The sequence below is a fragment of the Pisolithus orientalis genome (assembly GCF_024613125.1).
Source record: "Pisolithus orientalis strain OTSU chromosome Unknown F5J12scaffold_19, whole genome shotgun sequence".
Lineage (NCBI taxonomy): Eukaryota > Fungi > Basidiomycota > Agaricomycetes > Boletales > Pisolithaceae > Pisolithus > Pisolithus orientalis.
In genome coordinates, this window is record NW_026260800.1 from 429,386 (window position 1) to 443,598 (window position 14,213).

The 14,213-nt window shown below is 45.7% G+C and overlaps 3 protein-coding genes and 1 pseudogene across 4 annotated transcripts; 1 reads left to right on the plus strand and 3 right to left on the minus strand.

Annotated features, from left to right (window-relative positions):
• Positions 1-1,404: 1,404 nt before the first annotated feature.
• F5J12DRAFT_t137 lies at positions 1,405-1,477 on the plus strand (annotated as a pseudogene). The gene has a single exon. The product of its transcript is annotated as a tRNA-OTHER (tRNA).
• A 1,623-nt stretch (positions 1,478-3,100) lies between these two features.
• On the minus strand, positions 3,101-3,433 carry F5J12DRAFT_722605 (uncharacterized protein; the record flags this gene model as incomplete). The annotated part of the gene is made up of 1 exon (XM_051741391.1): positions 3,101-3,433. A coding segment is annotated over one exon (333 nt), but the record flags the coding sequence as incomplete, so codon positions are not given.
• Positions 3,434-6,097: 2,664 nt separating this feature from the next.
• F5J12DRAFT_906223 (uncharacterized protein) lies at positions 6,098-6,460 on the minus strand (the record flags this gene model as incomplete). Its single annotated transcript, XM_051748765.1, has 2 exons — positions 6,098-6,253; positions 6,281-6,460. 2 exons carry the CDS (start codon positions 6,458-6,460, stop codon positions 6,098-6,100), a joined length of 336 nt encoding a protein of 111 aa, XP_051598908.1.
• A 2,233-nt stretch (positions 6,461-8,693) lies between these two features.
• F5J12DRAFT_783692 (uncharacterized protein) lies at positions 8,694-11,583 on the minus strand (the record flags this gene model as incomplete). The annotated part of the gene is made up of 11 exons (XM_051742890.1): positions 8,694-9,011; positions 9,064-9,211; positions 9,352-9,580; positions 9,677-10,114; positions 10,304-10,398; positions 10,519-10,714; positions 10,857-10,922; positions 11,098-11,149; positions 11,359-11,396; positions 11,421-11,463; positions 11,497-11,583. The coding sequence occupies 11 exons, from the start codon at positions 11,581-11,583 to the stop codon at positions 8,694-8,696; spliced, it is 1,710 nt and encodes a 569-aa protein (XP_051598909.1).
• Between the last annotated feature and the right edge of the window lie 2,630 nt (positions 11,584-14,213).

Here is a 14,213-nt window from a genome sequence, read left to right on the forward strand (position 1 = left end):
GGGCAGCTGTGTTGCATGGAGCAGCAGGAGTTGCAGTGTGTGCACTGGCCTGGTCTCTGTCCACTTCAGGTAACCATTTTTCATAAGCATTTAGGCTGAATAGTTTCTCCAAACCATCCAGCCTAATAGCCTCCCAGTCCAAGGTCTGCCCAGGGACATGGGATTTCCCACATAGCCATCCATTCAAATGCAATTATTTGGGATGTCCCAAGACTGCCTTGGGTGACTGGGGTCCCTACTCCTGAAAGTGCAGCTTATATTAGCATTGAAATAGCTGCAGAAATCCTAGCCCCCTTGCTCCTCTGACAGATTTAATCCACAAAGTATCCTTTGACCTATACATCCCCTCCCATCCCACCATGCATAGTAGTATACAATAGTACTTTTCATGTACATCTTTGCAATGTGATTCTGCTGTATTGGGACATCTCACTAGTTGCCAGGGAGATGACCCACCTGGGCCTCCACATTTGCCTTGAAAATTACAATAATAAATTCAATCAATTTGTGTCTATACCTCATGCAATTTGTACTGTATGAAGGAAGAAGTGAATGGTTTGTGAACACTTGTGTGACAAGCCAATATCTCAAAGTCCCCCACATAGAACATGGGGTTGGTCACCTTTGCAACACCATCTGCAGAGGGAAGAATGTCCCAGATGAGCCTCTGAGGTCATCATGGGGCATTGTGCTGGTCTGCAAAGGTAACTTAGGAGGATGTGCCATCATAGCCTGCTGAGGCTGGGATGGGACATCCCACTGACTTTTGTAAGGGGACTTGGGATGTCCCACAGCAGCCTCCAAGGCTGCCTTGGGGCATCCCACCCTCCCCTTTGCCAACCAGTGGGATGTCCCACAACAGCCTCTAAGGCTATATTGGGACATCCCACCCTCCCCTCTGGCAACAAGAGGGATGTCCCAACACAGCCTCTAAGGTGTTGAAGTAGTAATCTGCACTAATCCTACAAGCACCATAGAGAATCCAATGCAAGGTAGCTCCATGGTCAGAGCAGCTGCTTGACACTGAGAGGGTCCTGGCTCAATGCCAGCTCTGGTCACATTTTCATCAGGTTATGAGCTGCATCTGGAACCCATGCATGCTCAGTACAATGGGTCATGCAGCATCCTTAGTAAGTCCAGATCATGTGAGTTACATGGACACAAGGTGGCTGATAGTAAGGCCTCCTGGAAACACAGCAGTAAATCCTGATCCATCACATGACACAAGGTCAAAAGGCAATCAGACCATTTGCATGACCCTAGGGGGTGTGCACTGTTTTTACACTCCAAAAGTGGCCAGATGAAGGGACCACATTGGAGATGGTGCATTCTGTGCATTAACTTCATGGAGATATGTTCCCACAGTGCTATTCTAAGCCCCCAGGCTACTGACACTAGTACCCAGACCATATGGCTCAGTGGTTGCAGCACCTGGTAAACACCTAGGAGGTCACTGGTTCAATCTTAGGACTGGTCACATTTTCCTCATAAGGCTACATTGGGACATCCCTCCCCCCCTCTGGCAAGCAGTGGGATGTCCCACAACAGCCTCTAAAGCTACATTGGGACATCCCTCCCCCCCTCTGGCAAGTAGTGGGATGTCCCACAATAGCCTCTAAGGCTACATTGGAACATCCCTCCCCCCCTCTGGCAAGCAGTGGGATGTCCCATGACAGCCTCTAAAGCTACATTGGGACATCCATCCCCCCCCTCTGGCAAGCAGTGGGATGTCCCATGACAGCCTCTAAGGCTACATTGGGACATCCCTCCCCCTCCTCTGGCAAGCAGTGGGATGACCCACAACAGCCTCTAAGGCTACATTGGGACATCCCTCCCCCCCCTCTGGCAACCAGTGGGATGTCCCACAGCAGCCTCTGAGCAAGTGGGGAATGGTGCATTGCTCTTCACATAGTCTTGTTCCCATGTCACTGGTTTACCCCCATGCTACTGATATTAGTACCTGGACAATATAAATTTGCACAACTGTTAGAGCACTGTTTATCACCTAAGAGGTTGCTTCAATCCCAGCTCTGGTCACATTTCCATCATAAGGCTACATTGGGACATCCCACTTCCCCCTCTGGCAGCTGGGGGTAGTGTTGCTGTGGCTCAGGGAGCTGTCCTCAGCCAAGGGTCATACCACATCTATATTATTGAGTATTAAAATAATTATTGTGGATTTGGTATGTGGCAACACAAGGCTACATTTGGTAATAGTTGTCATAGTGACTAAGCTGCTTGTTGTTGAGCAGGTCAGCCTTTGGAGCTGAGCCACAGCAACACTAGCTGAGGCTATGTCCCAGAACACCCTCTTGGGTTATATTGACATTCCACCCCACTCTCCAGCAGCCAGTGGGATATCCCACAACAGCCTCTTAGGCTAAGTTGGGACATCCCACTGTCCCCCTTCTGAGACTGGTGTGGGGCATCCCACCCTCCCCTTTGTCACCCAGTGGGATGTCCCACAATACCCTCTAACACTACATTGGGACATCCCACCCCCTCTCTGTCAAGCAGTGGGATGTCCCACAACAGCCTCTAAGGCTACATTGGGACATCCCACCTGCCCCTCTGCCAACCAGTGGGATTATTCTACATTTTACCCATGCATATGTCTTGCAAACATGATGCTCAAAAAAAATTCTATTTAAACACACCAAATAGATTATAATATGTCTCTATCACCCTTATCTGTATCAAACTCTTTTACTTGGAGATGATGGTGGATCCATGTCCAGTAGGTCATTCTCCCATTCTTCTCCCCAACAGAATTCTTCCAATGGCATATCACTTTGTTGGTGATATTCATCTGCCAGGGAAAATTCTTCAGCAACACATAGCAACTCATCATCCATCACTTCATCCTCATCCTCTTTACCCTGTGACTCCAATCCGTCAAACCTCTCCTCATTAACACTATCAATATATATAACATGACCACCCTGCACCATGCTGTGCAGTTCTTCATCACTTGCACCCCAGTTCTCATTAGGTGTTCCAGGATAGCCTCTAAGTTGCCTCTTCCACAAGATGCACAGACCTGCTAGTCTCAATGCTCTGCAGTCAAGTTCATATGCAAGATCAACATCTGCAATGTGTGTTAGTCATGGTAATGCAATGACACATGTCTCTTACCAGCACTCTGTCTGGTTTTCTGCACACAACCCCACTCTTCAGAAAACCACTCTGTCAAAGCTCTTCTTTCCTGCAACAGGCACCTTTCCTCTTCTTCACAATGCCTCAGCTCAAGGAGTGATCTGATCCCTGAGCACACTTTTTCATCAGCTAACCATGGGGGTAGTAACCCATCTGAATCATCCCCAAGGCCAATATCCTGCCAAATATCATCATCCACATCCAGTTTGAACAAAGAGTCCCTTGGGATCAGGAGTGGGGCTATTGACCCCTGAGGAGCTTTTCCCTTGTGTATGAGGCCTACAATTTGCAGACACAGATTATTGTAGCTACTGGCAAGCTTGGCTATTCCTGGTTCTCGTTGCTTCACAGATGCTTCTGTGTGGTTTTGAAGTCTTTGGTCTTCAAGGCAAGTCAAATACAAGGGTATTCATGAATGATGACCTCTTACCACTGAGAGTCTGCCAATATGAGCATTCCAGTCTTTCCAACTCAAACTTTCATTGGCACAGACGATGTGAGTCAAAGTGAGGTTCAGTGGTGAAGACCAACCAAAACCAACACAAAAGACAATGAAAGCGAGTGGTGGTGTGCCTATGCGGTACCTAGATGGTAGAACCTGTTCTTTGGGAGGGTTTTTTCGAGCTACAACACTCAAAGATGAGTGCTGAGGGTTGGGGGTGCTCCTGATGAAGAGGGAGCAAGAATGTGATAGAAAGTGATAGGGTAGACTGCTGTCAGCCTACAGAAGGATGGATGGTGACTTAATTTGATGTCCTAAGCTGTACTGAGCTCAGGGAGGGCTTGGAGCGAAGTATATGGATGATAGATGATGATAAGTGAAGTAGATGATAGCTAGACCCTTAATAAAGTCTCAACTATCGAAGCTGATGAATGATTTACTGAGAGATGATAAATTGCGAGCAAGAGGGGCTCTCTGATGTCTTCTTTTTTTTTGCTACCTAAGTACAGTGACTTATATACAGTACAGGGGCATTGCCTATGGAAAACAAGGTGCAAACACTTGGTAAGCAATTGGTAACTGATGAGTAAGGAATGTAAGCAATGGGTAATCGTCTTGGAAAGCATTGGTAAGCATTGGTAAGGATAAGTAAGCCAAAAAGTGAAGAATCAGTAAGCAAAGTCAAAAGATTGGTAAGTATTGGCAATAGGTGAGTCAAAGACAGTCAGAATGTCAAAGTATGAGTCAAGCAATGTCAGGAACCAAGAAAGCGCACTGGAATCACATTAGGGGGAGGCTGTGCATGTCACATCTTGAAGAGATTGCTTCTAGGCCAAAGTGGGATGACAGAGAGGCAGCGCTGATCTGATGCCAATATAGTACATCCAAAAGTGGACAGGGTGAAGCAGATGTCAACAGGGGTCAAGCTTTGGGGGTCTGTGGGGTGACAGGAGCATAGGGGATCACAACTTTCCCCCCCAAACCATCCTCTCAGTGAAGCAAATAAAAACTTCATGAACAAGGCTCTGTTGGAAGAGAGGATGAAGGGGGAGCATCTTCTGCTGTATCTTGCAACAAGGAGGCAAGATGTGCATCATACTCATCATGGATGCGATCAGGGAGAGTGGAGAACAGTAGATTATACTGTAGCTGTCGCAATTTTGGATGAATGATGGACGAGACTGGTATGAAGATGTTGCAGGGGGCAGGGAGGAAGGATCCATATGCTTCTTGGACTGGAGAGACTGAAACAACCACATAAGACCTTTCCAAGCAAATGACAGACCTGAGGCGACCAAAGAATGTCCTCCTGGAGGTCATACTGACAAAAAGAACACGCTGTCCAAGCTGGATGGGCTGAGAGGGGGCAGATGAGGGTGGGATGTACCAGGACGCTTCAGGACAGAAGCTGGTAGGAACTCCTGGTAGATATATGTAGCCATGGTCCCTAGCAAAGGGGACAAGCAAAATGACTGATGTGGAGGCAGCCATATCAGAAGAATTAGCAAAATGAGCATCTTTTGGAGGGAGTGCTGTAGAAACATGTGGAGTGCGCAAATCCTTTCCAATCTTGGAAGGTAGGATCACATGGCTGAGCACTACAAGCGAGTGTGGGAATGGTTTCAGTGTCTGCAGAATTGGTGGAGATACGTCAAAAACTGGAATGCCATACACAGGTGCTTAAGAACTTTATTGGTGCTTAACTTGCCTCCTCCTTTTTCCTTGGCATTGACAACCTGTTCTTGTGCAAGGGATGACTGCTGACATTGCTGGCTGTCCTTCTTTGCATGAGGGCTATGGTCTTCACCTCCATTCATCAGCTACATCCATGTCCACCTCACCAAACACCTTTGGTGTGTGACAACGATCTCTGATATGTTTCTTGATTGCAAATGCATGCAAGCAAAGCCATGGAACATGGTCTCAATTAGATGAAACCATGTAGAAAATACACTGCCACTAACTTGAAGATGAGCACTCTTTTGGATACTAGCAAGATTTGAATGCCCATTTATGCCTAGGGTTGCCCTCTGGTTCTGCAAAGCTTCTTTAAAACACTTAACCTTTTGATGACACTCTGCAATTTGGATATTCAAGCTTGTCATGTCAGCAACCCCATGGAGAAGATCTTTCTCCAGCATGTCTAGCTTGGCCTCATACTTTGCCAATGATTTCTGAGTTGCCATGATTTGCAATATCATATTCTCAGCAGCTTTAGAGCTGTGACCTAATTTGATGGTGAGCAGGAGTCATTATTTATATCAGCAGCTTATGAGGAGCTGGCTTTGTCTGTGCAGAGACTTGAGCAACCCATTCAGCTTGAAGAGTTGGGATATCAACTCCACATCTCCTTAGGCCTCTGTTTTCAGCAGCCTTCTTTTCTTGGCAATGATTCCAGTGATGCAAAAGCCACTGGCCCAAACCAGTGAGACTCTTCATGTCCAGGTGGCACACCTGGAAGTCAATAACAAAGAGGTGTTGATGATACTGAATAATATGTTAGCTTGAAACAGATGTGGCATACTGCCCACATACCCCAGAAACACAAAGAGATGGTATCAGCCCTTTGATTGAACTCCAAAAACACTCACATCCCTCTCCATCAGATAGCCCAAATACTTCACATTTTCGGGGGTGATAGATAAGCTGACTTGCCTATTGATGACCAAAGGCATGAAATACTGAGATGGCAAAAGAAATACATGGCAGAAATGACTTGAGAAAACTCCACTTCCTGCAGCTCTGTTCCAGTTGACTACCTATGTCATATAACAGCCCAATATGAAAATTATCTGGGAGATGGCCAAAAAGAGATTTGATGAGGGCAAGTGCATAATGTTGCCTCTCCCCAGCTGAAGTCATATTTGCAAGGTAAATGACATGATCATGATGACAGAGTAGGGCCATGACACCAGTATCTGAAAAGAACTGGGTACTTGCCTACACTGCCATCAGACCAATGGAGTCAGAATAAATGATTAAGACTCACTTTCTGGCACCTCTCATCAGCTGCAGTAAAGGACTCATGACAACCCTTCAGCACTGACATTGTTATCCTCATTCCCTCTTCAAACTCATCCTCCCCATCACCAAGATAATTCTTTTTCAAAGGCTGTGCACTCCTCCTTTGGGTTGAAGACTTTGACTTTTGCAACTCATTAACCTCATGCTCCATAGCACAAATATCTTCTTGTGAAAGAAAGACTGTAGCTGTAGGGTTTACTGGATCATCTGGATGCCCACTTCTGTGCTTCTGAGTAACACAAGCATCAATGCAAACAATTGCATCAACATCAGAAAAGCTAGAACAAAGGAAATTTTAGCAGTTGACAAAACTATATCCACCAAGTGACATACCCATGTTCACTATTATTGCTCTGCCAGCTCTGGCCACCAAAGCATAGAGGACAACACTGTCATAGGTATTCTGATGGCCTCATCTTTGAACTGAGGACATCATTGTCTAGGGAACTTGGCAATGGGATTGCAGAGGGGATGTTCGATGGTGGACTAGCAGATTCTTGCAGTTGTTGTTGGACATATTCATCAAGGGATGTTTCCAGAATACAATACCAGTGATATGCATTACTGAACCTCCAGCATATACCCTCCTGCAAGTATCATCAGCAATGATCCATGACTGAGAAGAACAACCAAAGTATGCATTAATAATATAGCAACATCACCACAAACAATACCAACAAACATCCTACACTATCAATATAACACTACAGCAGTCCAAAGAAACAGAACATGTCACACATGCATGTACTTATAACCATGAAATAGTCATGCATCAGATTAAGATATACTACCTACATAGCAGAGTCATCTGTACTACAGTCACTATGGCAGTAATGTATGTTTTACAAAGTGGAAAAAATGGGGTAATGATACAAAACATGACAATTCCATACCTTTGTGTCCACCTCATAACCCATAGCTGCAAGGTATGCCTCAAGGGACTCACACCATACTGAAGTGTTTGGAGGTATGCACATGAAGAGTTGTCAGACAAAGCCGAGAAGCTGTAGGCTAACAGCAAGTGTTGGCCCCACTGGGGCACAGGGGAAGTAGCCCACCCAAAGGAGTTGGAGGGCTGCAGGTGCACAAGGACAGACAGCCAGATCAACTGATTGCAGAGCTGCCATGAATGCATCTAAGCAGAGGAAAATGATGAAGAACACAGAAGTCTCACCATTGAAAGCAATGCAAATGACTCTCAGTTTTCAAGTCTGGTGACAACCACACATTGGCAGTTCATAGTCAACAGGATTCCAGAAGTGGTTGGATAGTCATTGATATGCAAGGAACAGCTGAAGGAGGGAAGGGATGACAGCATGTGACCACTGCTGCCACTGCTTCATTTTTTTTTGGGCTTTCCTAGACAGTGACAAGAGTGGGTCTTGGATAATATGTAGCCCATCATTTAAGCAGTTGAAAGTGGCATCATGGGAGAGGTCACATTCACTACCCACAGAAGGCTCTAACAGGCAAGCAGCACTTGAAGCAGAGTGGCATCAGATGTGTGGGTTGGAGGAATCACTGGGGTGTTGTGTGAAAGTGTGATGGCCAGGTAAGGTGAGCAAGCACTCAACAGGAAGGTAAAGCCCTGCAGTTCCAGGAACATGGCATGAAGGTTCAGCAATCTGATGGTCAACAAGGACCATGAGATCATCTGCATGGAGCGAGTCAGGAATCTGGTTTGTTGGGGTGGTAACTCGTACAGGGGGACCACACCTAGTAAGCTGTTTTGGTCAACGAAAAGACATCTATGAAATTTGGTCAGATGCATAAACTGTCTAGGTGAGTTGGTGGTAGACAATGATCCTGCAACACCAAGTTACAGGACTGTGACCAGGACACCAAATCCTGGTTGCTGGAAGGTAACCCCAAGATGCCACCAGCACATCTCCAATAGTTAGCCTCCAGCATAGAAAAGCAAACTGACCTTCGCACATGACTAGTGAGGGTGATGGGGAAAGAGACAGAGCAAGTGTGCAATGAACAAAATGAGATTGCAATTGAAGCATGCTATGAATATCGTTTGGGAAATGTACAGAGTAAAAATGGTATTGGGGAATGATGAAGGAGGTTACCAACCATTTGAACTGTAACCACACAGTGCAGTTGGAATAAGGCAGGGAAGAAGGGGCAGATGACCAAAAGTATCAAAGAATGACTGTGCATAAAATATAGCCAACTTCTTTTCCATTGCCCAGACACATGACAATGACACTAATGGCATAATTGGCTCCACCAAGTCCAAGGGGCATCCTGGCCATACAGCAAGTAATGCCCAGAGCTTCTCTACATACTCCCATTTCAATTGCAAGTCAGATGAGCCAAGGCCTTGATTTTGCTGAGGGAAAGGCTCAGCACACATGGTGAGTTCCAAATCACCAGGGAAAATCTGCATAGAGTTCAGAAACAGCACATTCCTGGTGAGGTAAAATTGTACATACCTGCTGGACATGATTGAGCCACTCTGAATCCTGATTCGACCACAAGCTAGGCATCATCACATGGTCAAGAGTGACCAACTCAAACTGGAAGTTGTGTTCATATAAATCCCATAAAATCTTGCTTTTCATCATCTGATTGATGTGAGGTCTGCAAGGGAAATTGAAATATCCCAGAATTGTACATGGCTAGGTATGTCATGTTGGAGGCTGATGAGCTCAGGACCGAAGAGGGTGGCAGAAAGATGAGTGATCCAACCCACTCAAGAGACTAGCCAATTCCTCAGGTACCTCTGCTGGCGATTGGAGGACTTGCCCCTCACAAACAGACTCAGGCTGGGAAAGAAGTAAGCTACCTTGGGCATGTTGGGACTAACCCTTTTTGCATCCTTATTCATGTCCTTCAGGGCAGCATACCATGCAGACATAGTAGGGGGAATAGCTGGATTGCTGAGGTCTTCCCACAGTTCAGGATTCAGAACAACCAACAGCTTGGCTCCTCTCAAGCCCACAGGGGGATCTGAGCAAAATGTTAAACACACTGAGACAAAATGAATAGGATATGTACATGGCTGATTACATTGTCAAGCCCTGCCTGTCCTAACAGCTCCTGTACTTGAACTTGCACCACTGGAACTTGCAGCATTGGAAGCCATGGGACCCATGCTTGTGGGAGTTGAGGCCACACCACTGCTGGTGTGCAGTGGTTCCGGCCAGGGAGCTGCAAATTGCTCGAGCCCAATTGCTGGGCCTTGTTGAGTGTGCCTGTGGTGCAATTCACCAGGGTTGTACCAGGTGCTGTGCCATTTCAGCATCTGCCTGACCTCAAAAACCTCAGGATCCATGACTATGTCATGAGGGTGTGTAATCTCGACGGTCTTCAACACTTGCATGTCTGGGGGTACATGATTGGGTTTCCAGACCATCCAGACAGGCATGCATATTTCAAAAAGGCACTGGCAAATGTTGGGGTCTGTCATGAATGCCCCAATCCAGTGGTCAAATGAATCGATGAAAGTGCCCATAGCAGGGTCAAAGTCTGTGTCCAGATATTCTAGCATGCCAAAGATGTCCAGGAGGAGGCATTGACAAAAAGTGACCAATATGACTGTGTCTCAAAACATAAATGGGAGTTTCTAGAGAAAATTTTAATTAACGAAATCTGAACCAGAAAAAAATCATGCCTTCAGACACAGGAGACATTGCTGACATGACCCCAGCCACAAATTGGGTCTCAGAGGACCTTTGTAGTGGGGGTGCTTCTTGAGCCAATCTTGCAAATGTTCATCTAGTCGATTACAAATGGTCTCCATTGACTTCCACTTGTCAGCATGAATCCTGCCAACTTTGAAGGCAGACCCTCTTTCCAGCACAAAATCCTCCACTGACTAGGTAACATTCCACCACAGCCACTTCCATGTTGGGTCATCTCCATAGGCCACTTTCCAGGGGACACACAGACTCCATGTGTAGCATTCTGCAAACAACTGTGGCCATTGAAAACAGTCTATATGGCTGAACTGTCCATCATGTAGGGGCATGATTGTTTCTCCATCAAAGATGAAGGGTTGGGGAACATAGTCAGCATTCAGTGATGTGATCCAGTGGTCATCACACTTTGCTAGGATGCACACATCGAATGCACCCCATCTCCCTGAAAATAATGATAATCAATTTGAGCTGAGTTAGGGACAGCAAGAATGCACCATTGCCAGGGTGGTTGCACAATGATAATTTATAAGGGTGAATGTTAGCTACATTCATCCTGGAAACAAAAGAAGTCAGTCAGTACTTACTTAAATTGACAGAGATGATGACAAGGGGAGAAAAAAATGAATCATGCAGTGTTAAGGCTGGTGTAACTGAAATGAAACGAGAATGTTGCCCTCAATAGGCCCCAAGCCTATTGAGAACTTGTGAGGCACCAAACCCCAGAGCACTCGGCAGACAACTGCTCCAAATGTTTGGCTCTGAGTACAGCATAAGTTGACTGGATGTTTGAAAGAAAAGTATGAATGAAAGAGAATAAAAACTTACTTGCAAAAAACATCTTCTTGACAAAGAGGTGATGATGATTGGTGTATTGACTCTGCATGCATATAGACTATGTTAATGCCTGAGTTTTGATGAAGAAATGCCCCAGAAACTGCAAGGATAACTCTTGATAGGCCTCAAGCCTATCAAGAACTCATGGGCACCAAACCCCCAAGACCTGACAGACGAACACTCCAAACATTTGTGGAAAGAGTGACTGGGCCATCTGGGAAAGTAAGATGGAAAAGATAGAGGGAAACTTACCTTGCACTGAATTGGTTTATACAGAGGGGTGTCAGTGACTCAAAGTAGTAGGTAGCACTTACTAGTAGTAGTGAGAAATCTTATGGGTACTGCTGTGCACATGACCTGCACCACAAATGAATGTGATGCCTGACTTACAGCATGCTTGAGGCAGACATCGAGTCTAGGCTCTAAATTGTCAAATAATTGGGTGATTAGATGTAAGTTTTGTGTTCCATATTTCATTCCTCAATGTTCCAGACTGCCTATTGTAATATTCATGGGAGACGTGTTCATGCATTACAGTAATGACATGTTGATAAGCCACTTATAGCAAGTCCTAGTTGCAAGTACTAGTGCACCATTGCTACTTTGTTAATAGATTTGGCCACTTTTACCAATGTGACTAAAGTTTTGATGAATGACAGAATTTTAACATGTCATTTCACAATTGCACAATTGTTACATCATCACAGCTGAAACAAATATTTGCACCACCCGCAGCTAGTACTTAGTGACACTCTCATCTTCTGTATGCTGTCTGCATGGTATTGGGGGAACGCTGTCACACACCAAAGGTGTTTGGTGAGGTGGACATGGATGTAGCTGATGAATAGAGGTGAAGACCATAGCCCTCATGCGAAGAAGGACAGCCAGCAATGTCGGCAGTCATCCCTCGCACAAGAACAGGTTGTCAGTGCCAAAGAAAAGGGAGGAGGTGAGTTAAGTGCCAATAAAATTCTTAAGTGCCCATGTACGGCATTCCGGTTTTCGACGTATCTCCACCAGTTCTGCAGACACCAAAACCATTTCCACACTCGCTTGTAGTGCTCAGCCACGCAATCCTACCTTCCAAGATTGGAAAGGATTTGCATGCTCCACACATTTCTACAGCACTCCCTCCAAAAGATGCTCATTTTGCTAATTCTTCTGATATGGCTGCCTCCACATCAGTCATTTTGCTTGTCCCCTTTGCTAGGGACCATGGCTACATATATCTACCAGGAGTTCCTACCAGCTTCCGTCCTGAAGCGTCCTGGTACATCCCACCCTCATCTGCCCCCTCTCAGCCCATCCAGCTTGGACAGCATGTTCTTTTTGTCAGTATGACCTCCAGGAGGACATTCTTTGGTCGCCTCAGGTCTGTCATTTGCTTGGAAAGGTCTTATGTGGTTGTTTCAGTCTCTCCAGTCCAAGAAGCATATGGATCCTTCCTCCCTGCCCCCTGCAACATCTTCATACCAGTCTCGTCCATCATTCATCCAAAATTGTGACAGCTACAGTATAATCTACTGTTCTCCACTCTCCCTGATCGCATCCATGATGAGAATGATGCACATCTTGCCTCCTTGTTGCAAGATACAGCAGAAGATGCTCCCCCTTCATCCTCTCTTCCAACAGAGCCTCGTTCATGAAGTTTTTATTTGCTTCACTGAGAGGATGGTTTGGGGGGGAAAGTTGTGATCCCCTATGCTCCTGTCACCCCACAGACCCCCAAAGCTTGACCCCTGTTGACATCTGCTTCACCCTGTCTGCTTTTGGATGTACTATATCGGCATCAGATCAGCGCTGCCTCTCTGTCATCCCACTTTGGCCTAGAAGCAATCTCTTCAAGATGTGACATGCACAGCCTCCCCCTAATGCGATTCCAGTGCACTTTCCCAGTTCCTGACATTGCTTGACTCATACTTTGACATTCTGACTGTCTTTGACTCACCTATTGCCAATACTTACCAATCTTTTGACTTTGCTTACTGATTCTTCGCTTTTTGGCTTACTTGTCCTTACCAATGCTTACCAATGCTTTCCAAGATGATTACCCATTGCTTACATTCCTTACTCATCAGTTACCAATTGCTTACCAAGTGTTTACACCTTGTTTTCCATAGGCAATGCCCCTGTACTGTATATAAGTCACTGTACTTAGGTAGCAAAAAAAAGAGACATCAGAGAGCCCCCTCTTGCTCGCAATTTATCATCTCTCAGTAAATCATTCATCAGCTTTGATAGTTGAGACTTTATTAAGGGTCTAGCTATCATCTACTTCGCTTATCATCATCTATCATCCATATACTTCACTCCAAGCCCTCCCTGAGCTCAGTACAGCTTAGGACATCGAATTAAGTCATCATCCATCTTTCTGTAGGCTGACAGCAGTCTACCCTATCCCTTTCCATCACATTCTTGCTCCCTCTTCGTCAGGAGCACCCCCAACCCTCAGCACTCATCTTTGAGTGTTGTAGCTCGCAGAAACCCTCCCAAAGAACAGGTTCTACCATCTAGGTACCGCATAGGCACACCACCACTCGCTTTTGTTGTCTTTTGTGTTGGTTTTGGTTGGTTTTCACCACTGAACCACACTTTGACTCACATCTGGAGCCCACCGCAAGGGGTGGTCATTCCTGGATCAAGAAAAACCTTGTTTGTGTTCACATCCTTCATATTCCTGCCTCCTAGGTCGTCATAATCACCAGAATCTATCGCTTTTCCCATCCAAACTCCTATCCTCCTTATCTCATCAAGTCTTGCCTGTAAATCCACCATATATCTCGCTTCTATGTCATCTGCTACCTCTGCTATTTATCCACCCATGCCTCCAGCAGCTCCTCCAGCTGCTTGCTTGGCATGAAATCTGCTCCAGAGCTCTTCCAAGGAGATCATACCCATGTTTGCACTTTCCTGGATCACTATGAGCGACTCTGTGCTTTCCATAATGTCAGTTCTGACCAGGAAATGGTTGAGTCAATCCTCCAGTACTGTAATGCTCGGGTTAGGGAGATTATTGAAGGAATGGCACACTACTATGCTCCTAACTGGGCTAACTTGAAGGCTGATCTCCTCAAGTACTTCGATGCTGATCTGTCAGATGAAAGATT